This window comes from Oncorhynchus gorbuscha, linkage group LG02 (assembly GCF_021184085.1).
Source record: "Oncorhynchus gorbuscha isolate QuinsamMale2020 ecotype Even-year linkage group LG02, OgorEven_v1.0, whole genome shotgun sequence".
In the NCBI taxonomy this organism is placed as follows: Eukaryota; Metazoa; Chordata; class Actinopteri; order Salmoniformes; family Salmonidae; genus Oncorhynchus; species Oncorhynchus gorbuscha.
Window position 1 is genome coordinate 46,113,502 of NC_060174.1, and position 27,360 is coordinate 46,140,861.

General features: G+C 42.9%; 1 protein-coding gene across 4 annotated transcripts in view; it reads left to right on the forward strand.

Moving 5' to 3' along the window:
- fgd4a (FYVE, RhoGEF and PH domain containing 4a) overlaps positions 1-27,360 on the forward strand; it is a 125,607-nt gene that overhangs the window by 32,955 nt on the left and 65,292 nt on the right. Inside the window, exon 1 of one of the 4 annotated variants that reach the window (XM_046310971.1) lies at positions 24,503-24,652. The exons of the other annotated variants lie outside the window; for them this stretch is intronic. Within the exon in view, the coding sequence (XP_046166927.1) occupies positions 24,586-24,652 (67 nt within the window). The 5' untranslated portion in view covers positions 24,503-24,585. Of the gene's footprint in view, positions 1-24,502; positions 24,653-27,360 lie in introns of those variants that run through there. 4 annotated transcript variants of the gene reach the window in all.

A 27,360-nucleotide genomic window follows, 5' to 3' on the forward strand; every position in this document is an offset into this window, starting at 1 on the left:
TCCGCATCTCAACCATCTCCTCCCACTGGCTCAGGTGTTGAGCCCATGCAGCTGGGAGGTATTCGCATCTCGACTAAGGAGAGGGAACGGAGAATCACCAACCGCCTCTGTCTCTATTGCGGTTCTGCTGGACATTTTGTCATTTCATGTCCAGTAAAAGCCAGAGCTCATCAGTAAGCGGAGGGCTACTGGTGAGCGCTACTACTCAGGTCTCTCCATCAAGATCCTGTACTACCTTGTCGGTCCATCTACGCTGGACCAGTTCGGCAGCTTCCTGCAGTGCCTTGATAGACTCTGGGGCTGAGGGCTGTTTTATGGACGAAGCATGGGCTCGGAAACATGACATTCCTCTCAGACAGTTAGGGGAGCCCACGCCCATGTTCGCCTTGGATGGTAGTCTCCTCCCCAGTATCATATGTGAGACACTACCTTTAACCCTCACAGTATCTGGTAACCACAGTGAGACCATTTCTTTTTTGATTTTTCTTTCACCTTTTACACCTGTTGTTTTGGGTCATCCCTGGCTAGTATGTCATAATCCTTCTATTAATTGGTCTAGTAATTCTATCCTATCCTGGAACGTTTCTTGTCATGTGAAATGTTTAATGTCTGCTATCCCTCCTGTTTCTTCTGTCCCCTCTTCACAGGAGGAACCTGGTGATTTGACAGGGGTGCCGGAGGAATATCATGATCTGCGCACGGTCTTCAGTCGGTCCAGAGCCACCTCCCTTCCTCCTCACCGGTCGTATGATTGTTGTATTGATCTCCTTCCGGGGACCACTCCCCCCGGGGTAGACTATACTCTCTGTCGGCTCCCGAACGTAAGGCTCTCAAAGATTATCTGTCTGTTTCTCTCGACGCCGGTAACGTTGTGCCTTCTTCCTCTCCCGCCGGAGCGGGTTTTTTTTTGTTAAGAAGAAGGACGTTACCCTGCGCCCCTGTGTGGATTATCGAGGGCTGAATGACATAACGGTTAAGAATCGTTATCCGCTTCCCCTTATGTCGTCAGCCTTCGAGATTCTGCAGGGAGCCAGGTTCTTTACTAAGTTGGACCTTCGTAACGCTTACCATCTCGTGCGCATCAGGGAGGGGGACGAGTGGAAAACGGCATTTAACACTCCGTTAGGGCATTTTGAATACCGGGTTCTGCCGTTCGGTCTCGCTAATGCTCCAGCTGTCTTTCAGGCATTAGTGAATGATGTACTGAGAGACATGCTGAACATCTTTGTTTTCGTTTACCTTGACGATATCCTGATTTTTTCACCGTCACTCCAGATTCATGTTCAGCACGTTCGACGTGTCCTCCAGCGCCTTTTAGAGAATTGTCTCTATGTGAAGGCTGAGAAGTGCACCTTTCATGTCTCCTCCGTCACATTTCTCGGTTCTGTTATTTCCGCTGAAGGCATTCAGATGGATCCCGCTAAGGTCCATGCTGTCAGCGATTGGCCCGTCCCTAAGTCACGTGTCGAGTTGCAGCGCTTTCTCGGTTTCGCGAATTTCTATCGGCGTTTCATTCGTAATTTCGGTCAAGTGGCAGCTCCTCTCACAGCCCTTACTTCTGTCAAGACGTGCTTTAAGTGGTCCGGTTCCGCCCAGGGAGCTTTTGATCTCCTCAAGAAGCGTTTTACATCCGCTCCTATCCTTGTTACTCCTGACGTCACTAAACAATTCATTGTCGAGGTTGACGCATCAGAGGTGGGCGTGGGAGCCATTCTGTCCCAGCGCTCCCATTCTGACGATAAGGTCCATCCTTGCGCGTATTTTTCTCATCGCCTGTCGCCGTCGGAACGCAACTATGATGTGGGTAACCGCGAACTGCTCGCCATCCGCTTAGCCCTAGGCGAATGGCGACAGTGGTTGGAGGGGGCGACCGTTCCTTTTGTCGTTTGGACTGACCATAAGAACCTTGAGTACATCCGTTCTGCCAAACGACTCAATGCGCGTCAAGCTCGTTGGGCGTTGTTTTTCGCTCGTTTCGAGTTCGTGATTTCTTATCGCCCGGGTACTAAGAACGCCAAGCCTGATGCTTTATCCCGTCTCTTCAGTTCTTCTGTAACCTCTACCGACCCCGAGGGGATTCTCCCTGAAGGGCGTGTTGTCGGGTTGACTGTCTGGGGAATTGAGAGACAGGTAAAGCAAGCACTCACTCACACTCCGCCGCCGCCCACTTGTCCTAGTAACCTTCTTTTCGTTCCTGTTTCTACTCGTCTGGCTGTTCTTCAGTGGGCTCACTCTGCCAAGTTAGCTGGCCACCCCGGAGTTCGGGGTACGCTTGCTTCTATTCGCCAGCGGTTTTGGTGGCCTACTCAGGAGCGTGACAGGCGCCGTTTCGTGGCTGCTTGTTCGGACTGCGCGCAGACTAAGTCAGGTAACTCTCCTCCTGCCAGTCGTCTCAAACCGCTTCCCATTCCTTCTCGACCATGGTCTCACATCGCCTTAGACTTCATTACCGGTCTGCCTTCGTCAGCGGGGAAGACTGTGATTCTAACGGTTGTCGATAGGTTCTCTAAGGCGGCTCATTTTATTCCCCTCGCTAAGCTTCCTTCCGCTAAGGAGACGGCACAAATCATCATTGAGAATGTGTTTAGAATTCATGGCCTCCCGTTAGACGCCGTTTCGGACAGAGGTCCGCAATTCACGTCTCAGTTTTGGAGGGAGTTCTGTCGTTTGATTGGTGCTTCCGTCAGTCTCTCTTCCGGTTTTCATCCCCAGTCTAACGGTCAAGCAGAACGGGCCAATCAGACGATTGGTCGCATATTACGCAGTCTTTCTTTTCGAAACCCTGCGTCTTGGGCAGAACAGCTCCCCTGGGCAGAATTCGCTCACAACTCGCTTCCTTCGTCTGCTACCGGGCTATCTCCTTTTCAGAGTTGTCTTGGGTACCAGCCCCCTCTGTTCTCATCCCAGCTCGCCGAGTCCAGCGTTCCCTCCGCTCAGGCTTTTGTCCAACGTTGTGAGCGCACCTGGAGGAGGGTCAGGTCTGCACTTTGCCGTTATAGGGCGCAGACTGTGAGAGCCGCCAATAAACGTAGGATTAAGAGTCCTAGGTATTGTCGCGGTCAGAGAGTGTGGCTTTCCACTCGTAACCTTCCCCTTACGACAGCTTCTCGCAAGTTGACTCCGCGGTTCATTGGTCCGTTCCGTATTTCTCAGGTCGTTAATCCTGTCGCAGTGCGACTTCTTCCGCGACATCTTCGTCGCGTCCACCCAGTCTTCCATGTCTCCTGTGTCAAGCCCTTTCTTCGCGCCCCCGTTCGTCTCCCCCCCCCCCCCCCGTCCTTGTCGAGGGCGCACCTATTTACAGGGTACGGAAGATCATGGACATGCATTCTCGGGGACGTGGTCACCAGTACTTAGTGGATTGGGAGGGGTACGGTCCTGAGGAGAGGAGTTGGGTTCCATCTCGGGACGTGCTGGACCGTTCGTTGATCGATGATTTCCTCCGTTGCCGCCAGGGTTCCTCCTCGAGTGCGCCAGGAGGCGCTCGGTGAGTGGGGGGGTACTGTCATGTTTTGTCATAGATTGTCATGTCTTGTCCCTGTGCTTCCTCTTCTATTCGTTTCCCCCTGCTGGTCTTATTAGGTTCTATCCCTCTCTCTCTCTCTCTATCTTCCGTTCCTGCTCCCAGCTGTTCCTCATTCTCCTAACTACCTCGTTTACTCTTTCACACCTTTCCCCTATTTTGCCCTCTGATTAAGTCCCTATTTCTCTCTCTGTTTCCGCTTCTGTCCTTGTCGGATCCTTGTTTGCTGTACTGTGTTCTTGTTCCGTCCTGTCGTGTTTTTGCCTTCATCAGATGCTGCATGTGAGCAGGTGTCTCTATCAGCTACGGCCTGCGCCTACCCGAAGTGACCTGCAGTCTGTGGCCGCTTCTCCTGTTATTCCCCTCTACAGACTAGGGGATTTCTGTTATTCCCCGTTCGGACATTACCTGTTAAGAATTCAGGATTAGTCGTTTTCTGTTTGGACTGGAATAAACTCTGTTTCTGTTAAGTCGCTTTTGGGTCCTCATTCACCTGCATAACAATATACAAGGGGTACCAGTACTGAGTCAATGTGCAGGGGTACTGGTTAGTCGAGGTAATTGAGGTAATATGTACATATTGGTCAGTGGAGGCTCCTCGGAGGAGGAAGGGCAGGCCCATCCTCCTCAGTGAATTTCAGAAGGGAAAACGTATAAAACTATACTAAATATTTTCACGTCACCACCAAATAATGGATTAAAACACACTGTTTTGCAATGCTAGTCTACAGTAGCCTCAACAGTACTCTGTAGGGTAGCACTATGGTCTAGCCGGAGGACATCTAGCTTCTGTCCTCCTCTGGGTACATTGACTTCAATACAAACCTAGGAGGCTTATGGTTCTCACCCCCTCCCATAAACTTACACAGAAATTATGACAACTTATGACAACTTGATAGGTCTTCCAACCTATCAGAGCTCTTGCAGCATGAACTGACATGTTGTCCACCCAATCAAAGGATCATAGAATTAATCTAGTAGTGAAAGCATAAGCCACAGCTAGCAAGCACTGCGGTGCATACAATTTGGTGAATAGTTGACTCAAAGAGAGAGAAAGATAGTAGTTTTGAATAAATGAATTTCTTCCAAAATTAAGGAGAGGCAAGAGAGCGAGAGCAATTTGTTTTCACATTCACATTCATTTACTTAGCTATCATCAAATGTAGCTTGATAGTTTAGCCTACTCAAACCACCAGCTAAAACAGAGAGGGATGCTATGTTAGCTAGCTGGCTATGGCTATCCAACACTGGAACTATTCCAAGTCAAGGTAAGCTTTTGGTTGTAATCATTTATTGCCACCGGGGCCCGGCGGTGTATCTGCTAAATTGCTTGCTGTTGACTGTACACTGTACTGCATGACTGTAGTGGGTTTACTAACGAGTTAGTTATAGAAGCTATGTTGACTATAAACTGACAATGATGTAGGCTGTGTATAGCAGTTAGCGGTCATGATATGAAGGTATTGTTTGGAAGGTTGTTTTGCCTGGTCCGACAGCTGATGTGTAGTGCACTGAAGTCCAGGGAAAAGGTGAGAGGAGGAGAGAGCATAGATACTGTAGATGTGAGAAGGAATGATATATACAACGAGCGGTTTATATGTGGCTACTATTAAAGTGAACTGTGTTTGCATGTGTTCAGCAGTGTATTCATTGCACCGATTCTGTCAAAAAAACGTTCCTTAAACTGAAGCAAACGGAATGAAACGGGGATAAGCAAACCTGAATTTCGTCCAATAGAAACGCTTGTTTGCATCTGTTGGACAAATGATGACACCATAGAACAGCTAGATGCAGGCGAGAGTGTGCAAGGCGGTATTGAATGTGTCACTGTCTGTCACCTTGATTACTCAAAATTCTCTCAACCTGTACACCTACGTTAATAAACATTCATTAATAGGCTAGGTTGTAGCAACCTCCTGATGGGTATATGGTAATTAGAGTATCTTATAGTAGCCTAAACTTATTGATGTTACATTGAGCTGGGTGAGTGGAATATGAATAACAATCATCCAGTAATATGCTGTAATAGAAATAAGGACCTTTTCATGAAAAAATTACCATCCTCACTCATCTTAAACGGCACTGACCGCCACTGGTGTAGGTAGGGGTAAAGTGACCATGCTTAGATACTAAACAGAGATATGTGCAGCATATGTGAAGAGTGTGAAGGAATGTGAGTGTACAGTATGTGTTTGTGTGTGTGTGCGGATGTCTATGCGTGTGTGTTTAATTAATGGTGTGTGTGTGTGTGTGTGTGTTTGTGTGTGTGTGCGTGTTTGCACGTGTGGCGTCAATATGCATGTGTGTGTGTGTGTGTTTTGTGTGTCCGTGTGTGTGTGTGTTGGAGTGTCAGTGTAGTATGTGTGAGTGTGTGGTTAGAGTCCAGTGAGTAAACATCGAGCCTGTGCAAGAGAGTCAATGCAAAAATAATAATAAAATAAGGGGGTCAATGTAAATAGTCCTGGTAGCCATTTGATTAACTGCTCAACGGTCTTATGGCTTGGGGTTAGAAGCTGTTCAGGAGCCTTTTGGTCCCAGACTTGGCGCTCCGATACCGCTTTCTGTTCGGTAGTGAACATTTGGGTGGCTGGAGTCTTTTACCATTTTCAGGGCCTTCCTCTGACACCGCCTGGATGGCAGGAAGCTTGGCCCCAGTGACGTACTCATCCTTTTATGAGTGATCAGCACATAATATGGAACTCTCTCTTTCTACCCCCCCCCCCTTCTCTCATTAGCAACCTACCCTCTAGGCCTGCTTCAAGGGTTTCTGTAGATTTCTGGAACTTTCTGTGCCTGCATTCTTCCATCAGAGAGAGGATTGCTATAGGGTTTAATGCCTCCAGTCATTCATGTTGAAATCAATCATTTCACTAGTCACTCATGCTCTCAAACATATTTTATTATGTTCATCCATTCACCTGTATTCACTGGAGATCCATCTGTCAATGTCAGCCACACTTCGTGTGTGTGTGTGTGTGTGTGTGTGTGTGTGTGTGTGTGTGTGTGTGTGTGTGTGTGTGTGTGTGTGTGTGTGTGTGTGTGTGTGTGTGTGTGTGTGTGTGTGTGTGTGCGTGCGTGCGTGCGTGCGTGCGTGCGTGCGTGCGTGCGTGAAAGAGATAGAGGTCTCTATTCTTTTTTTTCTTTTTTTACCTTTATTTTGCTAGGCAAGTCAGTTAAGAACAAATTCTATTTTAACAAACCAAATGCAATAGTAAATCTAAGAGCTGGTGGTAGCACTCTAGGTCCAAGGGTGTGTCAGAAATATGTTAGCTATTTTCACAGTCATAATTATGACCATAATAGCTGTCGGTGACGTGGAAGGGCTGGGTTTTGATGAATAAACAAGTTGTAGGTGTGACGAGGGCTTGGCCACTCCCTGGCCAACCAAAGCATTCCGTGGCTTAATACTGTTTGTCTCAAGTTCTATAGGTTATTGACGCTCTTTGCATTGTCATCATTTCCAATTCGGCTGGGGACATTAAATATTCTTGTCTTGGTCCATTGTGGATTGACACTACAGTTTATTAAATAGCGTAGGCAACAGTAACGAGTAATAGCAACAGTAAAATATTGTCTATTTTTTAAATGTTGACAGTCAACATTGTCAATATTGAATTGTATGTATGAGGCACGTTCTCAATAAGCAAAATATAAACTATGCCTACCATTGATATTGCATTATAGGACTGAATCATTTAAATGAGTTTGGAGGAGTGCGTTTTTGGTAACCGGATGAGAGGCGCTCTTTGGAGATGGATTTTGGATACTTGAACAAGGCATATATGTGCATATTTTAGAATGTGCAGTATATTTTCAATTCAAGACACTCTGACGAATATAAAATGTAAACATTTTATGGATAGGCTACTTTACAAGGCCAGGATAAAAAAAGACACAACGCATTGCTGTTGAACCAGACTTAGTAGCCTAGACCTAGGGTAAGGGTAGCCTATGGAAGGCTTGATACACTCTTGGAAAAAAGGTTATTTAGGGTTCTATATAGAACCTTTTGTAGACTAAAGAACCTTTACTAAAAAAGGTTCTATATACAATGAGTATACCAAACATTAGGAAAAGCATCCTAATATTGAGTTGCCATCACAACAGCCTCCATTCGACAGGGCATGGACTCTACAAGGTTCCACAGAGATGCTGACCAATGTTGACTCCAATGCTTCCCAACATTGTGTCAAGTTGGCTAGATATCCTTTGGGCGGTGGATCATTCTTGATACACATGGGAAACTGTTGAGCGTGAAAAAACCAGCAGCATTGCAATTCTTGACACAAACTGGTGCGCCCGGCACCTACTACCATACCTCATTCAAAGGCACTTTTTGTCTTGCTCATTCACCCTCTGAATGGCACACATACACAATGCTTGTCTCAAGGCTTACAAATCCTTCTTTAACCTGTCTCCTCCCCTTCATCTACATTGATTTGAAGTGGATTTAACAAGTGACATCAATAAAGGATCATAGCTTTCACCTGGATTCACCTGGTCAGTCTAAGTCAGGGAAATAGCAGGTGTTGTTAATGTTTTGTTTACTCAGTTTATATACTGAGTGAGGGCAAATAACCTTGAGGTTCTATCCATACCCCAGAGTGTAATGGGGATTTTAGAAAACAACAGATAACAAAAGTGATCAAACTCTAAAATGACAGCTATTTAGCTCCCTTTTCATTTGTTTTCGCTGTTTTTCATTGACATTTATATCCATATTAATGATGCTGCTGCATGATTTCGCTTGGTCAGAAAAATGGCTAGCTGACGTCCAACACAGTTAGCTCTCTGTGCTAGGGGGAGATGGAATTCATATTTTGCAACATTGTTGCTGAGGTCTGAGTGGCAAAGAGCAAGGTTCATACAAACCTATGCTGTTGTAAACTAAATGCTAGCTAGATGCAAGAGGAAGTAATGTGTTTAATAAAAGCATGTAAAAGGGCTTCTACATAGAACCTTTCGGTCAATTCAAAATGTAACTGCCATTCCGATTTAAAAAGAAGCAGCTACCATTCCAGCATAAACACGCAAGAGGATGATGGTTGAACCAACGTGCAAGTAGCCTACCAATAAGCACATTCTTCTTCAATGTATTAAGGTAAGCAAAGTTGATTATGTTCATTCAAATATATGAAGCCAAAGTCATAGGATAAACTACACTCTGAGAAAAAAAGAACCTAAAAGACTTCTTCGGCTGTCCCCATAGGAGAAACCTTTGATGAACTATTTCTGGTTCCAGGTAGAACCTTTTTGGTTCTAGGTAGAACTCTTTTGGTCTCCAGGTAGAACCCTTTCTACAGAGGGTTCCACATCAAACCCAATAGGGTTCTACCTGGAACCAAAAAAAAGGGTTATCCTATGGGGACAGCCTAAGAAACCTTTTTGAACCCTTTTTACTGAGTGTATAAGTTGAAACATTATTAGAATTTGTGCACGTCTGTAAGCTAAGGTTAGCTAGCTAACCAGAAAAGGCTACTTTAATTCGTCACTTTACAAGCTAGCCAACTAACTCTTTCAAATAAACATTATTTGTTATTATGGGATATGCCAAATAAAGCTACATACCCAGCCTAGTAATTAGATAATTGTTACTTTTATTTCGGTATTTCAGTAAGAATCAATTCAGTAAGAGGGACAATGTTTCATAAAGCCATTAGAACACTGTTGCTGATTAAGAGGAGACAGTTGAAGTCGGAAGTTTACATACACTTAGGTTGGAGTCATTAAACCTCGTTTTTCAACCACTCCACAAATGTCTTGTTAACAAACTATTGTTTTGGCAAGTCGGTTAGGACATCTACTTTGTGCATGACACAAGTCATTGTTCCAACAATTGTTTACAGATGTTTTTACTTATAATTCACTGTATCACAATTCCAGGGAGTCAGAAGTTTACAGACACTAAGTTGACTGTGCCTTTAAACAGCTTGGAAAATTCCAGAAAATTATGTCATGGCTTTAGAAGCTTCTGATAGGCTAATTGACATACTTTGAGTCAATTGGAGGTGTAGCTGTGGATGTATTTCAAGGCCTACCTTCAAACTCGGTGACTCTTTGCTTGACATCATGGGAAAATCAAAAGAAATCAGCCAAGAATTCAGAAAATCAATTGTAGACCTCCACAAGTCTGGTTCATCATTGGGAGCAATTTCCAAACCTCTGAAGGTACCACGTTCATCTGTACAAACAATAGTACGCAAGTATAAACACCATGGGACCACGCAGCCGTCATACCGCTCAGGAAGGAGACAAGTTCTGTTTCCTAGAGATGAACGTACTTTGGGGCGAAAAGTGCAAATCAATCCCAGAACAACAGCAAAGGACCTTGTGAAGATGCTGGAGGAAACAGGTACAAAAGTATCTATATTCACAGTAAAACGAGTCCTATATCGACATAACCTGTAAGGCCACTCAGCAAGAAAGAAGCCACTGCTCCAAAACAACAATAAAAAAGCCAGACTACGGTTTGCAACTGCACATGGGGACAAAGATCGTACTTTTTGAAGAAATGTCCTCTGGTCTGATGAAAAAAATATAGAACTGTTTGGCCATAATGACCATTGTTATGTTTTGAGGAGAAAGGGGGACGCTTGCAAGCCGAAGAACACCATCCCAACCGTGAAGCATGAGTTTGGCCGCATCATGTTGTGGGGTGCTTTGCTGCAGGAGGGACTGGTGCACTTCACAAAATATATGACATCATGAGGGAGGAAAAATATATGTATATATTGAAGCAACATCTCAAAACATCAGTCAGGAATTTAAAGCTTGGTCGCAAATGGGTCTTCCAAATGGACAATGACTCCAAGCATACTTCCAAAGTTGTGGCAAAATGGGTTAAGGACAACAAAGTCAAGGTATTGGAGTGGCCATCACAAAGCCCTGACCTCAATCCAATAGAAGAGTGGTGGTCAGAACTGAAAAAGTGTGTGCGAGTAAGGAGGCCTACAAACCTGACTCAGTTAAACCAGCTCTGTCAGGAGGAATGGGCCAAAATTCCCCCAACTTATTGTGGGAAGCTTATGGAAGGCTACCCGAAATATTTGACCCAAATTAAACAATTTAAAGGCAATGCTACCAAATACCAATTTAGTGTATGTAAACTTCTGACTCACTGGGAATGTGATGAAAGAAATAAAAGCTGAAATAAATCATTCTCTACTATTATTCTGACATTTCACATTTTTAAAATAAAGTGGTGATCCTAACTGACCTAAAACAGGGAATATTTACTAGGATTAAATGTCAAGAATTGTGAAAAACTGAGTTTAAATGTATTTGGCTAAGGTGTATGTATACTTCAGACTTCAACTGTATGTATAAATTATGTATAATAAATTATGTATAATAAGTCTTGGTTATTCAATAGCCTTAATCAGTATCTATATTGTTCTCAGTCTGGCAGTAACCCAGAACTATCAGAGGCAGAGGATCTCTCTTTCAGCTGCTGTTGGCAACAGTTGTTTTTCTTGATCATAACAATGATATGTCTGCATAGCATTTTGTCTTTATTAACTCATGCTAATTTCTGAAGATGAACTCATGTATTTGCTCCTTTTTCTTCTTGTCTAGAACCAGTCAGGCAACAACCCATACAGTACTGGCTGTAGGTAGTCCAGTGACTTTGTGGCCGAAAGGTAGCCGGTTCAAATCCTGGGCCTGGCGTTAGAAAAACAAGTGGAATTGATCTGACAACTAGAGGGCTGCTGGGTTCACATCCTCAAAATATTCCCCTACCATTGGGCCCTTGACCAAGGCCATTTACTCTTCAACATGTTCTCCATCCAGGGGCACTGCAGCTTGAACGTGTGCTCGTCTCAACTCTGTGTGAGGTCTGCTGTTTTACGGGGTTAAGAACGGAGCAGAAAACACATTTTTGTTGTTCGTTGCAACTAATGGACAAAGTTTTATTGTATTGTATAGAAGTCAGCCAGAGTTGACATGGGCCATCATTCAAACAAAGAGATGCATCCCTGGCCACCTGTGCATATTTCCAAACTATGTTTGCATAAAATGACAATACATTCTAAAAACTATGCTGGTATTCTTTTGTTCATTATTCAATTGTTTATTAAATTATATTCTTAGCAAAAAAATATTCCTATTTAATAGTAATAGCTATAATTCATAAAAGGCACCATGCATGTGTAACAGTATAACTTTAGTCCGTCCCTCGCCCCTACCCGGGCTCGAACCAGAGACCCTCTGCACACAGACAACACACAACCTCGAAGCATCGCGGTTGTGTGTTGCTCCACAAAAGCCACAGCCCTTGCAGAGCAAGTGGAACCACTACTTCAAGGTCTCAGAGCGAGTGACATCACCGATTGATGCGCTAACTAGCTAGCCATTTCACATCGGTTACCCCCCTTTTGACCTCCTCCTTTTCCACAGCAACCAGTGATCCGGGTCAACAGCATCAATGTAACAGTATAGCTTCCTTGATGCATTGATGCAAGGAGGAATAGGAAAAAATTTCAGTCTCTCGATGTGCAAAACTGATAGAGACATACCCCAAGCGACTTACAGCTGTAATCGCAGCAAAAGGTGGCGCTACAAAGTATTAACTTAAGGGGGCTGAATAATTTTGCACGCCCAATTTTTCAGTTTTTGATTTGTTAAAAAAGTTTGAAATATCCAATAAATGTCGTTCCACTTCATGATTGTGTCCCACTTGTTGTTGATTCTTCACAAAAAAAATACAGTTTTATATCTTTATGTTTGAAGCCTGAAATGTGGCAAAAGGTTGCAAAGTTCAAGGGGGCCGAATACTTTCGCAAGGCACTGTACCTGACCGCTCAGAGGCATCCGCATGATCCTAATGCACACTATTGCATCTTTTTGTGTCACATCCCAATGATAAAACTGGGGGGAGGCACAAAAAGTTGCGCCCCTGGTTTGGAAGTTTGTGTCTTTGGTAATCGGACGCTCTTTGAAAATGGTGATGGACTTGAACAAGCGAAATGCAGGTTTATGAATAATGAAAAGGCCTCCAAAACAACCATTTAAAACCCCTATATTCATAGGATTATTTTGGCTAATGGACTAAATAAAAAGATGTACCTATGTGATGTTGCTAAACCAGCCATGATGAGGGGAGGGGAGGCTATGCTTGTTTTTTAATTGAACTAAATGGCGGGAAACCAATAGTTTAAAAAAATGTTTCTAAATACAAGATTCACCGACACAAAAGGAACATCTCTCCTTCCATGGGTACTGTGCGTCAAGGCTCGATAGGCTGTGATTCAGCTCTCAAAATCCATGCCATTACCCACTGCATTACCGCAAAGACCGTTTTTTTTGTAGGTCTTAAAACGTCCCATTGGTGCAGCATGAAATTGTCATTTATTCACGTGTTTTTAAGGACACCTCAAATATTGCCACCCCAGGGCAAGCATGCTTATATTAGACAGGTGAATTGCTGAAATCTAGCATTATGGCTGGAAAATTCCAGTGCATCCGTTTATACATGACGAAATTGCTTAATAATGTGCGTTTGACACTTGCTCTTCCTTAGCGCCAGCCAAAAATAGAGTCCAGAGAGCGAAAAGGACTGAATAGGCCATTTCAGTTTTCACATAGAAATAAGTTGCATTTGCAAAGTATTTTAAGATATAAGATACAAAATATCAAGCTAGTATTCTTATATTCTACACGTATTATCAGATTAACTGTTTGGTACAAATACTTATCAGACTGAAGATACAAATGCTGGTAAACACTCAAATACGTTTTGTTTTGTTTTTTGGTGCACTGGGCCTTTACTAGTCATGTATTAGAGAACCTATATAGATGTTTTCAGAGTGGGCAAAATATATTATTCTGCATCACCCCCCCACCCAAACTACTCAGACCATATTATATTTCAAAACTCGAGATTTGATAATGAAATAGATCAGTTGGTATAGCACTTGCCAGACACAGTTGAGCATACATTTAAATAATTTACAAATAATTTGCTTTTTTATTTTACTGGAAGGATGGTACCTGCATCTGGTGGTCATGGTGCTTTCCAGACAACTGGGAGTTAGGGAACGAAACAAGGTCATATCATGACATCCGTGATCTTCATGTTTGAAACTCAGAGCTCTAGAAAGATGCCAGAGTTTCTGACTTGGAATTCCGAGTTCGAATTCCGAGTCGTTTTTTCAGAGTTCCCAGTTATCATGAACGCACTGAAGTCGGAGAGTTCCGAGTTGTTTTGAACACGGTATTAGTCTCAGTAGAGGGTCCGCATCTCACAGTGCCTGCTCTCTTCTTCCTTTCCTATGGTGAGACCAACCAGAGAGAGTGGACACTGTCTTCCACTTGATGGCAAAACTCAAGTCACACTGGGTCTGTCTTGTGCACAAATTAATGTTGTTCCTATGACCAGAGAAAGTGAAATATTCCTCGATATTAAAGTAGACACGATGAGCTGCTAATCATTTAAAAAATGCACAGCTTTCGATACAGTTGGCCAGGGACACAACTTTCACTGGGGAATGGGGGACAGTTTTATAATTGTAATGCAAAACGAGGCAACGGTGTGCTTAAGGACCATGCGGACGCCTCCGCGTGGCCGATTGCAGTGTTTATTCGACTGGATAAAAATAATAATTGAATATGTTCCCCCCAGGTAGATTGTCGGATTCTGGACAGCAGCTACAATGCGAGAGAGTGAAAGAGAGAGTGATATATGATGGCTGTCTGTCGATTTTATCACACACACTCAGAGTTCCTATATTGATCCCTTCTCCCAGAGTTCAGAGGGCCTTCATTCCTGTGTGTCTGGTTAAATCTTCATTATTGTCTCTGACTGTCTCACCACTCAATTTCACACCTGAATAGATAATAGTCTGGAGATCTCTCTGATATGGACTCCTTCTGTGTTCTCTCACTCCCTCCCTCCCTCCTGCTCTTTCTCTCAATTCAATTCAATGTAAGGGCTTTATTGGCATGGGAAACATATGTTAACATTGCCAAAGCAAGTGCAGTAGATAATAAACAAAAGTGAAATAAACAATACCAATGAACAGTAGACATTACAAAAGTTCCAAAATAATAAAGACATTTGAAATCTCATTTTATGTGCAAATAGTTATAGCAGAAAAGGGAAAATAAATAAACATAAATATGGGTTGTATTTAAAATGGTGTTTGTTCTTCTCTGGTTGCCCTTTTCTTGTGGAAACAGGTCACAAATCTTGCTGCTGTGATGGCACACTGGTATTTCCCCCAGTAGATATGGGAGTTTATCAAAATTGGCTTTGTTTTCAAATTCTTTGTGGATTTCTGTAATCTGAGGGAAATATGTGTCTCTAATACATTTGGCAGGAGGCTAGGAGGTGCAGCTCAGTTTCCACCTCATTTTGTGGGCAGTGTGCACATAGCCTGTCTTCTCTTGAGAGCCAGGTCTGCCTACAGCTGCCTTTCTCAATAGCAAGGCTATTCCCACTGAGTCTATACATAGTAAAAGCTTTCCTTAAGTTTGGATCTGTCACAGTGGTCAGGTTTTCTGCCACTGAGTACTCTCTGTTTAGGACCAAATAGCATTCTAGTTAGCTCTGCTTTTTTGTTCATTCTTTCAAATCAAATCAAATGTATTTGTCAAAAACACATGGTTAGCAGATGTTAAAATGCAAGTGTAGTGAAATGCTTGTGCTTCTAGTTCCAACAATGCAGTAATAACCAACAAGTAATCTAACCTAACAATTCCAAAACTACTACCTTATACACACAAGTGTAAAGGGATAAAGAATACAGTATGTACATAAAGATATATGAATAAGTGATGGTACAGAACGGCATAGGCAAGATGCAGTAGATTGCATCGAGTACAGTATATACAGTGGGGCAAAAAAGTATTTAGTTAGCCACCAATTGTGCAAGTTCTCCCACTTAAAAAGATGAGAGAGGCCTGTAATTGTCATCATAGGTACACTTCAACTATGACAGACAAAATGACGGAAATAAATCCAGAAAATGAATGTAATGTAATTTTGTAATGTAATGTAAGTAATGAATTTATTTGCAAATTATGGTGGAAAATAAGTATTTGGTCACCTACAAACAAGCAAGATTTCTGGCTCTCACTGTACATTTGCCCCACTGTACATATGAGATTAGTTTTTTTTGTTTATTTTTTATATTTTTTATTTCACCTTTATTTAACCAGGTAGGCTAGTTGAGAACAAGTTCTCATTTGCAACTGCGAAAAATGGGCAGTCTATATACAATGTGTGCAAAAGGCATGAGGAGGTAGGCGAATAATACAGTTTTGCAGATTAACACTGGAGTGATAAATGATCAGATGGTCATGTACAGGTAGAGATATTGGTGTGCAAAAGAGCAGAAAAATAAATAAATAAAAACAGTATGGGAATGAGGTAGGTGAAAATGGGTGGGCTATTTTCCTATAGACTATGTACAGCTGCAGCGATCGGTTAGCTGCTCGGATAGCTGAAGTTTGAAGTTGATGAGGGAGATAAAAGTCTCCAACTTCAGCGATTTTTGCAATTCGTTCCAGTCACAGGCAGCAGAGTACTGGAACGAAAGGCGGCCAAATGATGTGTTGGCTTTAGGGATGATCAGTGAGATACACCTGCTGGAGCGCGTGCTACGGATGGGTGTTGCCATCGTGACCAGTGAACTGAGATAAGGCGGAGCTTTACCTAGCATGGACTTGTAGATGACCTGGAGCCAGTGGGTCTGGCGACGAATATGTAGTGAGGGCCAGCCGACTAGAGCATACAAGTCGCAGTGGTGGGTGGTATAAGGTGCTTTAGTGACAAAACGGATGGCACTGTGATAGACTGCATCCAGTTTGCTGAGTAGAGTGTTGGAAGCCATTTTGTAGATGACATCGCCGAAGTCGAGGATCGGTAGGATAGTCAGTTTTACTAGGGTAAACTTGGCAGCGTGAGTGAAGGAGGCTTTGTTGCGGAATAGAAAGCCGACTCTTGATTTGATTTTCGATTGGAGATGTTTGATGTGGGTCTGGAAGGAGAGTTTGCAGTCTAGCCAGACACCTAGGTACTTATAGATGTCCACATATTCAAGGTCGGAACCATCCAGGGTGGTGATGCTAGTCGGGCATGCGGGTGCAGGCAGCGATCGGTTGAAAAGCATGCATTTGGTTTTACTCGCGTTTAAGAGCAGTTGGAGGCCACGGAAGAAGTGCTGTATGGCATTGAAGTTCGTTTGGAGGTTAGATAGCACAGTGTCCAATGACGGGCCGAAAGTATATAGAATGGTGTCGTCTGCGTAGAGGTGGATCAGGGAATCGCCTGCAGCAAGAGCAACATCATTGATATACAAAGAGAAAAGAGTCGGCCCGAGAATTGAACCCTGTGGCACCCCCATAGAGACTGCCAGAGGACCGGACAGCATGCCCTCCGATTTGACACACTGAACTCTGTCTGCAAAGTAATTGGTGAACCAGGCAAGGCAGTCATCCGAAAAACCGAGGCTGTTGAGTCTGCCGATAAGAATATGGTGATTGACAGAGTCGAAAGCCTTGGCGAGGTCGATGAAGACGGCTGCACAGTACTGTCTTTTATCGATGGCGGTTATGATATCTTTTAGTACCTTGAGTGTGGCTGAGGTGCACCCGTGACCGGCTCGGAAACCAGATTGCACAGCGGAGAAGGTACGGTGGGATTCGAGATGGTCAGTGACCTGTTTGTTGACTTGGCTTTCGAAGACCTTAGATAGGCAGGGCAGGATGGATATAGGTCTGTAACAGTTTGGGTCCAGTGTGTCTCCCCTTTGAAGAGGGGGATGACTGCGGCAGCTTTCAATCCTTGGGGATCTCAGACGATATGAAAGAGAGGTTGAACAGGCTGGGAATAGGGGTTGCGACAATGGCGGCAGATAGTTTCAGAAATAGCGGGTCAGATTGTCAAGCCCAGCTGATTTGTACGGGTCCAGGTTTTGCAGCTCTTTCAGAACATCTGCTATCTGGATTTGGGTAAAGGAGAACCTGGAGAGGCTTGGGTGAGGAGCTACGGGGGGGGCGGAGCTGTTGGCCGAGGTTGGAGTAGCCAGGCGGAAGGCATGGCCAGCCGTTGAGAAGTGCTTATTGAAGTTTTCGATAATCATGGATTTATCGGTGGAGACCGTGTTTCCTAGCCTCAGTGCAGTGGGCAGCTGGGAGGAGGTGCTCTTGTTCTCCATGGACTTCACAGTGTCCCAGAACTTTTTGGAGTTGGCGCTACAGGATGCAAACTTCTGCCTGAAGAAGCTGGCCTTAGCTTTCCTGACTGACTGCGTGTATTGGTTCCTGACTTCCCTGAACAGTTGCATATCACGGGGGCTATTCGATGCTATTGCAGTCCGTAATGTAGGGTATGTAAACAAAGTGGCATACATAAATAAATATATTTTTGTTTTCTAATGATTTGGTTGGGTCTAATAGTGTTGCTGCCCTGGGGCTCTGTAGAGTCTGTTTGTGAACAGAGCCCCAGGACCAGCTTGCTTAGGTGACTTCTCCAGATTCATCTCTGTAGGTGATAGCTTTATTATGGAAGGTTTGGGAATCGCTTCCTTTTAGGTGGTTGTATAATTGAATGGCTCTTTTCTGGATTTTGATCATTAACAGGTGTTTGCCTAATTCTTCTCTGCATGCATTATTTGGTGTTTTACATGGAACACGGAGGATATTTTTGCAGAATTCTGCATGCAGAGTCTCAATTTGGTGTTTGCCCTATTTTGTGAATTCTTGGTTGGTGAGCAAACCACAGACCTCACAACCATTAAGGGCAATGGGTTCAAGTATTTTTAGCCAGATACTAATTGGTATGTCAAATGTTATGTTCCTTTTGATGGCATAGAAGGCCCTTCTTGCCTTGTCTCTCAGCTCGTTCACAGCTTTGTGGAAGTTACCTGTGGCGCTGATGTTTAGACCAAGGTATGTATACTATTTTGTGTGCTCTAGGGCAATGGTGTCTAGATGTATATGTGGCCCTGGTGCACAACCAAGCAAGAGGCAAGTACATTAGTGTCTAGTTTGAGAAACCGGCGCCTCACAAGTCCTCAACTGGCAGCTTCATTAAAATGGTAACCGCAAAACACCAGTGTTTCGATCAATTAGTATAGCAGACCCTCATGCCAAATTGAGTCAAAAGCGTTTTTGAAATCAACAAAGCGTGGGAAGACTTTGCCTTTGTTTTGGTATGTCTGTTAGTCTATTAGGGTGTGCAGGGTGAATACGTTGTCTGTCATAGGGTCATTTGGTTAAAAAAAAAAATATTTGATATATGCTCAGTACATTGTTTTCATTGAGGAAATGTATGAATCCGCTGTTAATGATAGTGCAGAGGATTTTCCCAAGGCAAACAGGCAAAGTGTCAATACAGGACTAAGATCGCAAAGCATCAATACAGGACATAGATCAAATCTTACTACACCGGCTCTGACGTTCGTCGGATGTGGCAGGGCTTGCAAACCATTACAGACTACAAAGGGAAGCACAGCCACGAGCTGTCCAGTGACACGAGCATATGAGACGAGCTAAATAACTTCTATGCTCGCTTTGAGGCAAGTAACACTGCAACATGCATGAGAGCATCAGCTGTTCCGGACATCTGTGTTATCACGCTCTCCGCAGCCCATGTGAGTAAGACCTTTAAACAGGTCAACATCCACAAGGCCGCAGGGATTACCAGGATGTGTACTCCAAGCATGCGCTGACCAACTGGCAAGTGTCTTCACTGACATTTCAACCTTTCCCAGTCTGAGTCTGTAATACCAACATTATTCAAGCAGACCAACATAGTCCCTGTGCCCAAAAACAGGTAACCAGCCTATATGACTACCGAACGTAGCACTCACATCTGTAGCCATGAAATGCTTTGAAAGGCTGGTCATGGCTCACATCATCACCATTATCCCAGAAACCCTAGACCCACTCCAATTTGCTTACTGCCCCAACAGATCCACAGAATATGCAATCTGTCTTGCAATCCACACTGCCCTTACACACCTGGGCAAAAGGAATACCTATGTGAGAATGCTTTCCATTGACTACAGCTCAGCATTCAACACCATAGTGCCTTCAAAGCTTATCACTAAGCTAAGGACCCTGGAACTAAACACCTCCCTCTGCAACTGGATCCTGGACGAGCTGCCCCCGGTAACAACACATCCACCACGCTGATCCTCAGCACAGGTGCTCAGTCCCCTCCTGTACTCCCTGTTCACTCATGACTGCACGGCCAGGCATGACTCCAACGCCATCATTAAGTTTGCTGATGACACAACAGTGGTTGGCCTGATCACCGACAACGATGAGACAGCCTATAGGGAGGAGGTCAGAGACCTGACCGTGTGGTGCAAGGACAACAACCTCTCCCTCAACGTGATCAAGACAAAGGAGATTGTGGACTACAGGAAAAGGAGGACCGAGCACGCCCCCATTCTCATCAACGGGGCTGTAGTGGAGCAGGTTGAGAGCTTCAAGTTCCTTGGCGTCCACATCACCAACAAACTAACATGGTCCAAGCACACCAAGACTACACCAAGACTACAAGAGGGCACGACAAAACCTATTCCCCCTAAGGACACTGAAAAGATTTGGCATTGGGCCTCAGATCCTCAAAAGGTTTTACAGCTGCACCATCGAGATCATCCTGCCTGGTATAGCAACTGCTCGGCCTCCGACCGCAAGGCACTACAGAGGGTACTGCATATGGCCCAGTACATCACAGGGGCCAAGCTTCCTGCCATCCAGGACCAGGTGGTGTCAGAGGAAGGCCCTAAAAATTGTCAAAGACTCCAGCCACCCTAGTCATAGACTGTTCTCTCTGCTACCACATGGCAAGTGGTACCGGAGCACCGAGTCTAGGTCCAAGAGGCTTCCTAACAGCTTCTACCCCCAAGACTCCTGAACAGATAATCAAATGGCTACCCAGACTATTTGTATTGCCACCATTCTACACTGCTGCTAGTCTCTGTTATTATCTATGCATAGTCACTTTAATACTCTACATGCATGTACATATTACCTCAAATATCTCGACACCGGTGCCCCTGTACATTGACTCTGTAAGAGCAGGAGTAAAATAACGATAGCGGAACTATATACGGGGGGTATATAGTCCCGCTATCGTTATTTTACTCCTGCTCTTTAATTATTTGTTAATTTTATCTCTTACTTTTTTCAGGTATTTTCTCATAACTGCATTGTTGGTTAAGGGCTTGTAAGTAAGCATTTCACTGTAAGGACTGTTGTATTCGGCGCATGTGACAAATACAATTTGATTTGATTTGAGGTTGCTGTTGAAGCATATCCCACGGTAGTTATTGGGGTTAAATTTGTCTCCACTTTTTGTGGATTGGGGTGATCGGTCCTTGGTTCCAAGTATAGCAATATTTTATCATTTCATTGAGGATACCATCGACACCACAGGCCTTTTTTGGTTGGAGGGTTTATATTTTGTCCTGTAGTTCATTCAATGTATTTAGAGAATGCAGTGGGTTCTGGTAGTCTCTAATAGTTGAACAGAGAAGCGGTTTACCTATACATCTCCGTTTTAGATAAGTCTTTGTGTTGTTTGTTTAGTATTTTCTCAGAAGTGGTTAGAGTCTATGGATACTTCAATTACATTGAGCTGATTTCTGACGCGCTGTTCCATCTTTTCCGTAGTGTATTTCTGTATTTTTTCAGTGATTCACCATGGTGAAAGCGTAGGCTCAGGTTTTCTGGGTCTTTACGTTTTTGGTTGGATAGGTTTCTCAATTTCTTTCTTATATTTTTGCATTCTTCATCAAACCATTTGTCATTGTTATTCATTTTTTCTCTCTACCTCTCCCTCTTGCTACCTCTCCCTCTTGCTACCTCTCCCTCTCTCTGCCTCTCCCTCTCTCTGCCCCTCTGTCTCTTTTTCTCTTTTTGTGATGCTAATCTCTGTAATGTTAAACCAGACACAACTTCTCCCTCTGATGATTTAACAGGAAGTGTTTAGCAGGGGGAGCGTTCAGGTTCACCTCTCCAGGTCGCTGTGTTCCCTAATTAGAGCTGCGTTCAAGACCCTGCAGAGACTGAGTTTGTTGTTGTACCAGACTGTGGTTCGTTGAGTACCTTGTAATGTTAGTGTGTGCGTGACTAAGCCTGTCACCGCTCTGACAAGACAGAGGGGCTCATCTGTTCCCTATCTCCCCCGACCAGCATGCATACTCTGATTGGAGGGATGTGCCTGGGCATATTAACTATCTGGTCATAACTGTGTTTGTGCAGAGAAGTCATGCAAATGAGGCCTAACTTACTGTTAATTTGCATTTCCTTACTGTGGATGGGCACTGTATTATCTGTCTTATGGTTATGTTTTATCAAGTTAGAGGCGGTTTTAATGGCATTCATGTTTCATTTGAATGGAGGAGAATGACTGCAAGTTCTCCTCTGCGTTGTTGATTCTATCATGTTTATAATGCCATAGTCAACTGTTAGATTTGTGCCTGATTGCGATGATACTAGATCTCATGCCTTTGATCACCTGGCCTGAGAGGGATAGTGTGACACACACACACCAGTGTTGGACAGTGACGTTTAAGATTAGGAGGACAATTATTGTTTTTTTACAGCATATTGAATGACTGTCATTCATATTCCATTCACCCAGCTCAATGTAACATCGATAGGTTTAGGATACTACATGATACCTGAATTTGCCCTATAGCCATCATGAGGTTGCTACAACCTAGCCTAGAAATGTTCATTTTCATAGCAACCACACACAGCATCATCACTTTGCTCATTGTATAATTCCTTCTTGCATCAACACACTCTCCTCCTCTTACCTTTTCCCTTCAGTGCACAACACAACAGCTGCCTGTAACCATATCAACAACCTCTCCCAAAAGTTCATACTAGCCTACATCGTTGTCCATAGCCACAAGAAGTAGGGGTGCTGAGGGTGGATTAAAGTAGTAACCAAAATAGTGTTAAACAAATCAAAACATATTTGAGATTCTTCAAAGTAGCTACCCTTTGCCTTGATGACAGCTTTGCACAATCTTGACATTCTCTCAACCAGCTTCATGAGGTATTCACCTGGAATGCATTTCAATTAACAGGTGTGCCTTGTTAAAAGTTAATTTGTGGAATTTCTTTCCATCTTAAAACTTCTTATGGGCAGGTGGAACGGTAGCATCCCACCTTGCCAACATCCGGTGAAAATGCAGAGCGCAAAATTCAAAAATACAAAATTCAAATATTTAACATTCTTGAAAATATATCTGTTATACGTCAAAATAAAGCTTAAATTCTTGTTAATCCAGCCGCTGTGTCAGATTTCAAGAAGGCTTTACGGCGAAAGCAAACCCTGTGATTATCTGAGGACAGTGCCCCACATACAAACACATGAAAATCATATTTCAACCAGGCAGGTGTGCCACAAAGTCAGAAATAGCCATATAAGTAATGCCTTACCTTTGAAGATCTTCTTCTGTTGGCACTCCAAAATGTCCCAGAAACATCACAAATGGTCCTTTTGTTCGATAATGTCCTTCTTTATGTCCCAAAAATGTCAATTTATTTGGCGCGTTTGATTCAGAAATACGCCAGTTTCAACTCGCCCAACAAGCCTACAAAGTATCTAATAAGTTACCTGTAAACTTGGTCCAAACATTTCAAACAATATTTCTAAGGTACCCTAAAACGTAAATAATCGATAAAGTTTAAGACTGAATAAACTGTTTATAATACAGGATAAAAACAACGTGAAGCTCGCTCCAGTTCACGCGCACCAAAACAGTAGAATCCACCTGGAGTGACACTTACAATGAATAGGACTACTTCTTTATTTCTCAAAAGAAAAACATTTAACTATTTTTAAAGACTGTTGACATCTAGTGGAAGCCATGGGAACTGCAACCATGTTCCTATTAATAAGGGAATCCCATAGAAACCCATCGGAAAATCCAATGACCTCAATTTTTGTTTTCCTGGATGGTTTGTCCTCGGGGTTTCGCCCGCCATATCAGTTCTGTTATACTTTAGAGTGTTTTCTATCCAAACCTACCAATTATATGCATATCCTTGCTTCTGGGCCTGAGTAACAGGCAGTTTACTTTGGGCACGCTTTTCATCCGGAGCTGAAAATACTGCCCCCTACACGAGAGGTTAATGTGTTTGAGCCAATCCATTGTGTTGTGACAAGGTAGGTTGGGGTGGTATAAAGAAGATAGCCCTATTTGGTAAAAGACCAAGTCCATATTATATTTATAAACAACTCAAACAAGCAAATAGAAACGACAGCCTATCATTATTTTAAGACATGAAGGTCAGTCAATCCGGAAGATTTCAAGAACTTTGAAAGTTTCAAGTGTAGTCGCAAAAACCATCAAGCGCTATGATGAAACTGGCTCTCATGAGGACCGCCACAGGAAAGGAAGACCCAGAGTTACCCCTGCTGCAGAGGATAAGTTCATTAGAGTTACCAGCCTCAGAAATTGCAGCCAAGAGCTCTGATAGGTTGTCCTCTGGAACTCTATGGAATGGGGTGAGAACCATGAGTCTCCTAAGTTTTGTATTGAAGTCAATGCACCCAGAGGAGAATGGAAAATAGCTGTCCTCCGGCTACTCCATGGTACTACCCTAGAGAGTGCTGTAGAGGCCACTGTAGACTTTCATTGCAAAACAGTGTATTTTAATCAGTTATTTGGTGACATGTATATATTTAGTATAGTTTATCTAAAATTGGTAACTTTTTTAATGTCATTATTTTTATTTTATGAAATTCTCTGAGTAGGATGGTTCTCCCCTTCCCCCTCTGATGAACCTCCACTGACTCTCACACACACACACACACACACACACACACACACACACACACACACACACACACACACACACACACACACACACACACACACATTAACTGCAGGCCCCTCCCCCACCCGGTGACACCAGCAGCATTCTGGGAACCGGTTGTACAATGACAGACAGAGAGGGTAGAGCATTGAGGGTAAACAACACAAACACATCAACGCAGCAACAACCACCAGATGAGGAAACCTGCGACTAACCTAACTTAATTTGATCTGCTTTTCTGGTCAAACTTGGGCTGTGAGGGATTTGTCATGGAGAGGCAGCGTACTACGGACAGGCATGGGAAAACCCAGCCACACTGGAGAGGAGCTTACTCAGGTACTGTTCAGATATTATTGTTGAGTGTTGTTTTCTTTTTAAAACCTCAAACACCCACACATTGTCAAATATATCCAGAAATAGATGCCCTATGTTGTAAACCTGCTGAGGAAGAGTAGTTTTGTGTAGATGGGGTTTTAACTTGTGAGTCTTAAGACAGAATAACGTGTGTACAGTATGCTGGATGTGTTGGCCCCCACAGTACTTAATGGGGGTCCGTAGTGCATCAGCACAGCACACATTGTACAGTTCTGTAGTAGGGTTTAAGCCTGATGACAAGTGATCTGTTTATCATGTGTAGAATCAGCCGACCCTCTCGCTAGCGATTCTCATGAAACCAGTTTTAACCATGGCAGTGGCAAATTAAGTTAGAAAACCATGTTGCATCTGCAACAACAAACTATCATTATGAAGTTTATGGCACAGTGTCTTACTTTAAATACATTTGACATTTTTGCCCAGATTTTATTTGAATCCCCAAATTGTCATTGACAAACTGCGTCTGGATTAAATTCTTGGGTCATTTTATACCATTTTACTTAAGAAAAGTAAGTAAATTAAGTTATTTGAATACAACCCACGACTATGTTCCTGTTGTTTGCCCATAAAGCATAACAAATGCTATACTAGTTGAAGTTTACATTGAACTATAATATTTATTACATTAAAGCACAGTGTCTGTGGACATGTTTTTCATTACCGCATCATTTTTAGGTCTGTTTCGGTAATGAGAACTTTAATTTCAATATGATAATAAGCATCAGTTATTTAATTAAAGCAGATGTTGTCAAGAAATATGAGTTTATCATTTTTTTTAATATATATATTTTTTAACTTAAAGCCACAATCTGGAGTTTGTTTTTCAGCAGAGAGCAACCCCGTTACTTAAAGGAGGTGTGTACATTTTGCCATGTGTACCTGTTTTAGCACTTACCTATACTGTTGTTTGATATCCCAAGACAGTTTTTGGTCCAAATCCCACATATTTAGATACTTTATATGAATATCATGTTATACCATTTGCCCACAGGATCCCATTCAATTTAGAAATACATCTGAAATACCTTGGAATGACACATATCCACCTCCTAATACAGGATGTAAAGGTCCTCCCCAGGGAAATAAAAACGTTGAAGTCTTTTTTTTTATGTTTAAGTCCGCTTTTGACTTTTGAAAGTACATGCACGTAATTGCAGTACTTCTACTAACATAAGGGGTATTTTAGTCAATTCCACTAAGATCAGTGATTTGAGTATTATGCAAGTCATTTGGGATTAACAAATGACACAATAAAATGAAGTATTGGGTTACTGAATCTCGGTACCATTTTTCAATGGCAAACTATGCAACACTCATTACCGAAACATGCATTGTCATCTCTGAAAACTGCTTGTCATTACCACAATATACCAATATTTAGGAAATATGAGGAAAAACGTCATGTTTACTTTGTCATTTTGTCTTAATCTGATAGTGTGCCATTTGTTCTTTTATCCATATATTTGTACATAAAAATAACATGTACACACAAATAACAAGATTCAGAAAAGGATGTGTGAGAAATTACAAAATGCATTTTAATAATTTAATTGTAAATATATTTCCTTTCAGTGTAGTTTACTTCAGGCCTTTTCATTAGGTGAGCAATGTTAAAAAATGATTAGAAATGGATATGTTTATTACTGTTTTGGACTTTGAAAACTGTTACGGTAATGATACTTTTTTTGCTTTGCTTGTGTAAATTGTGGCAAGTTGCATAAAATCTGATGAATAAACATAACAATAATTATGAAATAGATAAATACAGATCCTAATCTTAGTGATCCTAGAGGAATTATTGTGGAAAATGTGTTTCTTTTTAGGCAAAAATGTTTGGTCAAGTGCCAATTTTGTGAGAATCACTGTGGTGTTATAGCACTGCCGGAGGAAAGAGGAGAGGAAAGGAGGAGAGGATGGAGAAATGTTCAGAGGTTGTCAATTATGCTTGTCAATGACTCAGCAGCTCTGCTCTGCTTTTTGCTGACTGCGTGTGTTTACTCTTACTAGGCTTTTTTTAAAGAGGCATTTGAAATGTTAACACTGCAGGGACATGATGAGTGTGTGGCACTAGAACTGAATGGAGTGTGTTCACACGCACACACACACACACACACACGCACACGCACACGCACACGCACACACACACACACACACACACACACACACACACACACACACACACACACACACACACACACACACACACACACACACACACACACACACACACACACACACACACACAACCAGGGTGGTGGAGGAAGGTGCTCTATATCAAAACTTGTTCTATGTGCCGAAAATACCTTACCGTGAAATGCTTACAAGCCCTTAACCAACAATGCAGTTTTTAGAAAATAGAGCTAAGAAAATATTGACTAAAACAATTACGAGGCTATATACAGGGGGTACCCAGGGGGTACAATGTGTTGTGGTACAGGTTAATCGAGGTAATTTGTACATGTAGGTAGGGGTAAAGTGACATAGATAATAAACATTGATCTGGTACTCTCTGTATTTAGCTCCACATTGATCTGGTACTCTCTGTATTTAGGTCCACATTGATCTGGTACTCTCTGTATTTAGCTCCACATTGATCTGGTACTCTCTGTATTTAGCTCCACATTGATCTGGTACTCTCTGTATTTAGCTCCACATTGATCTGGTACTCT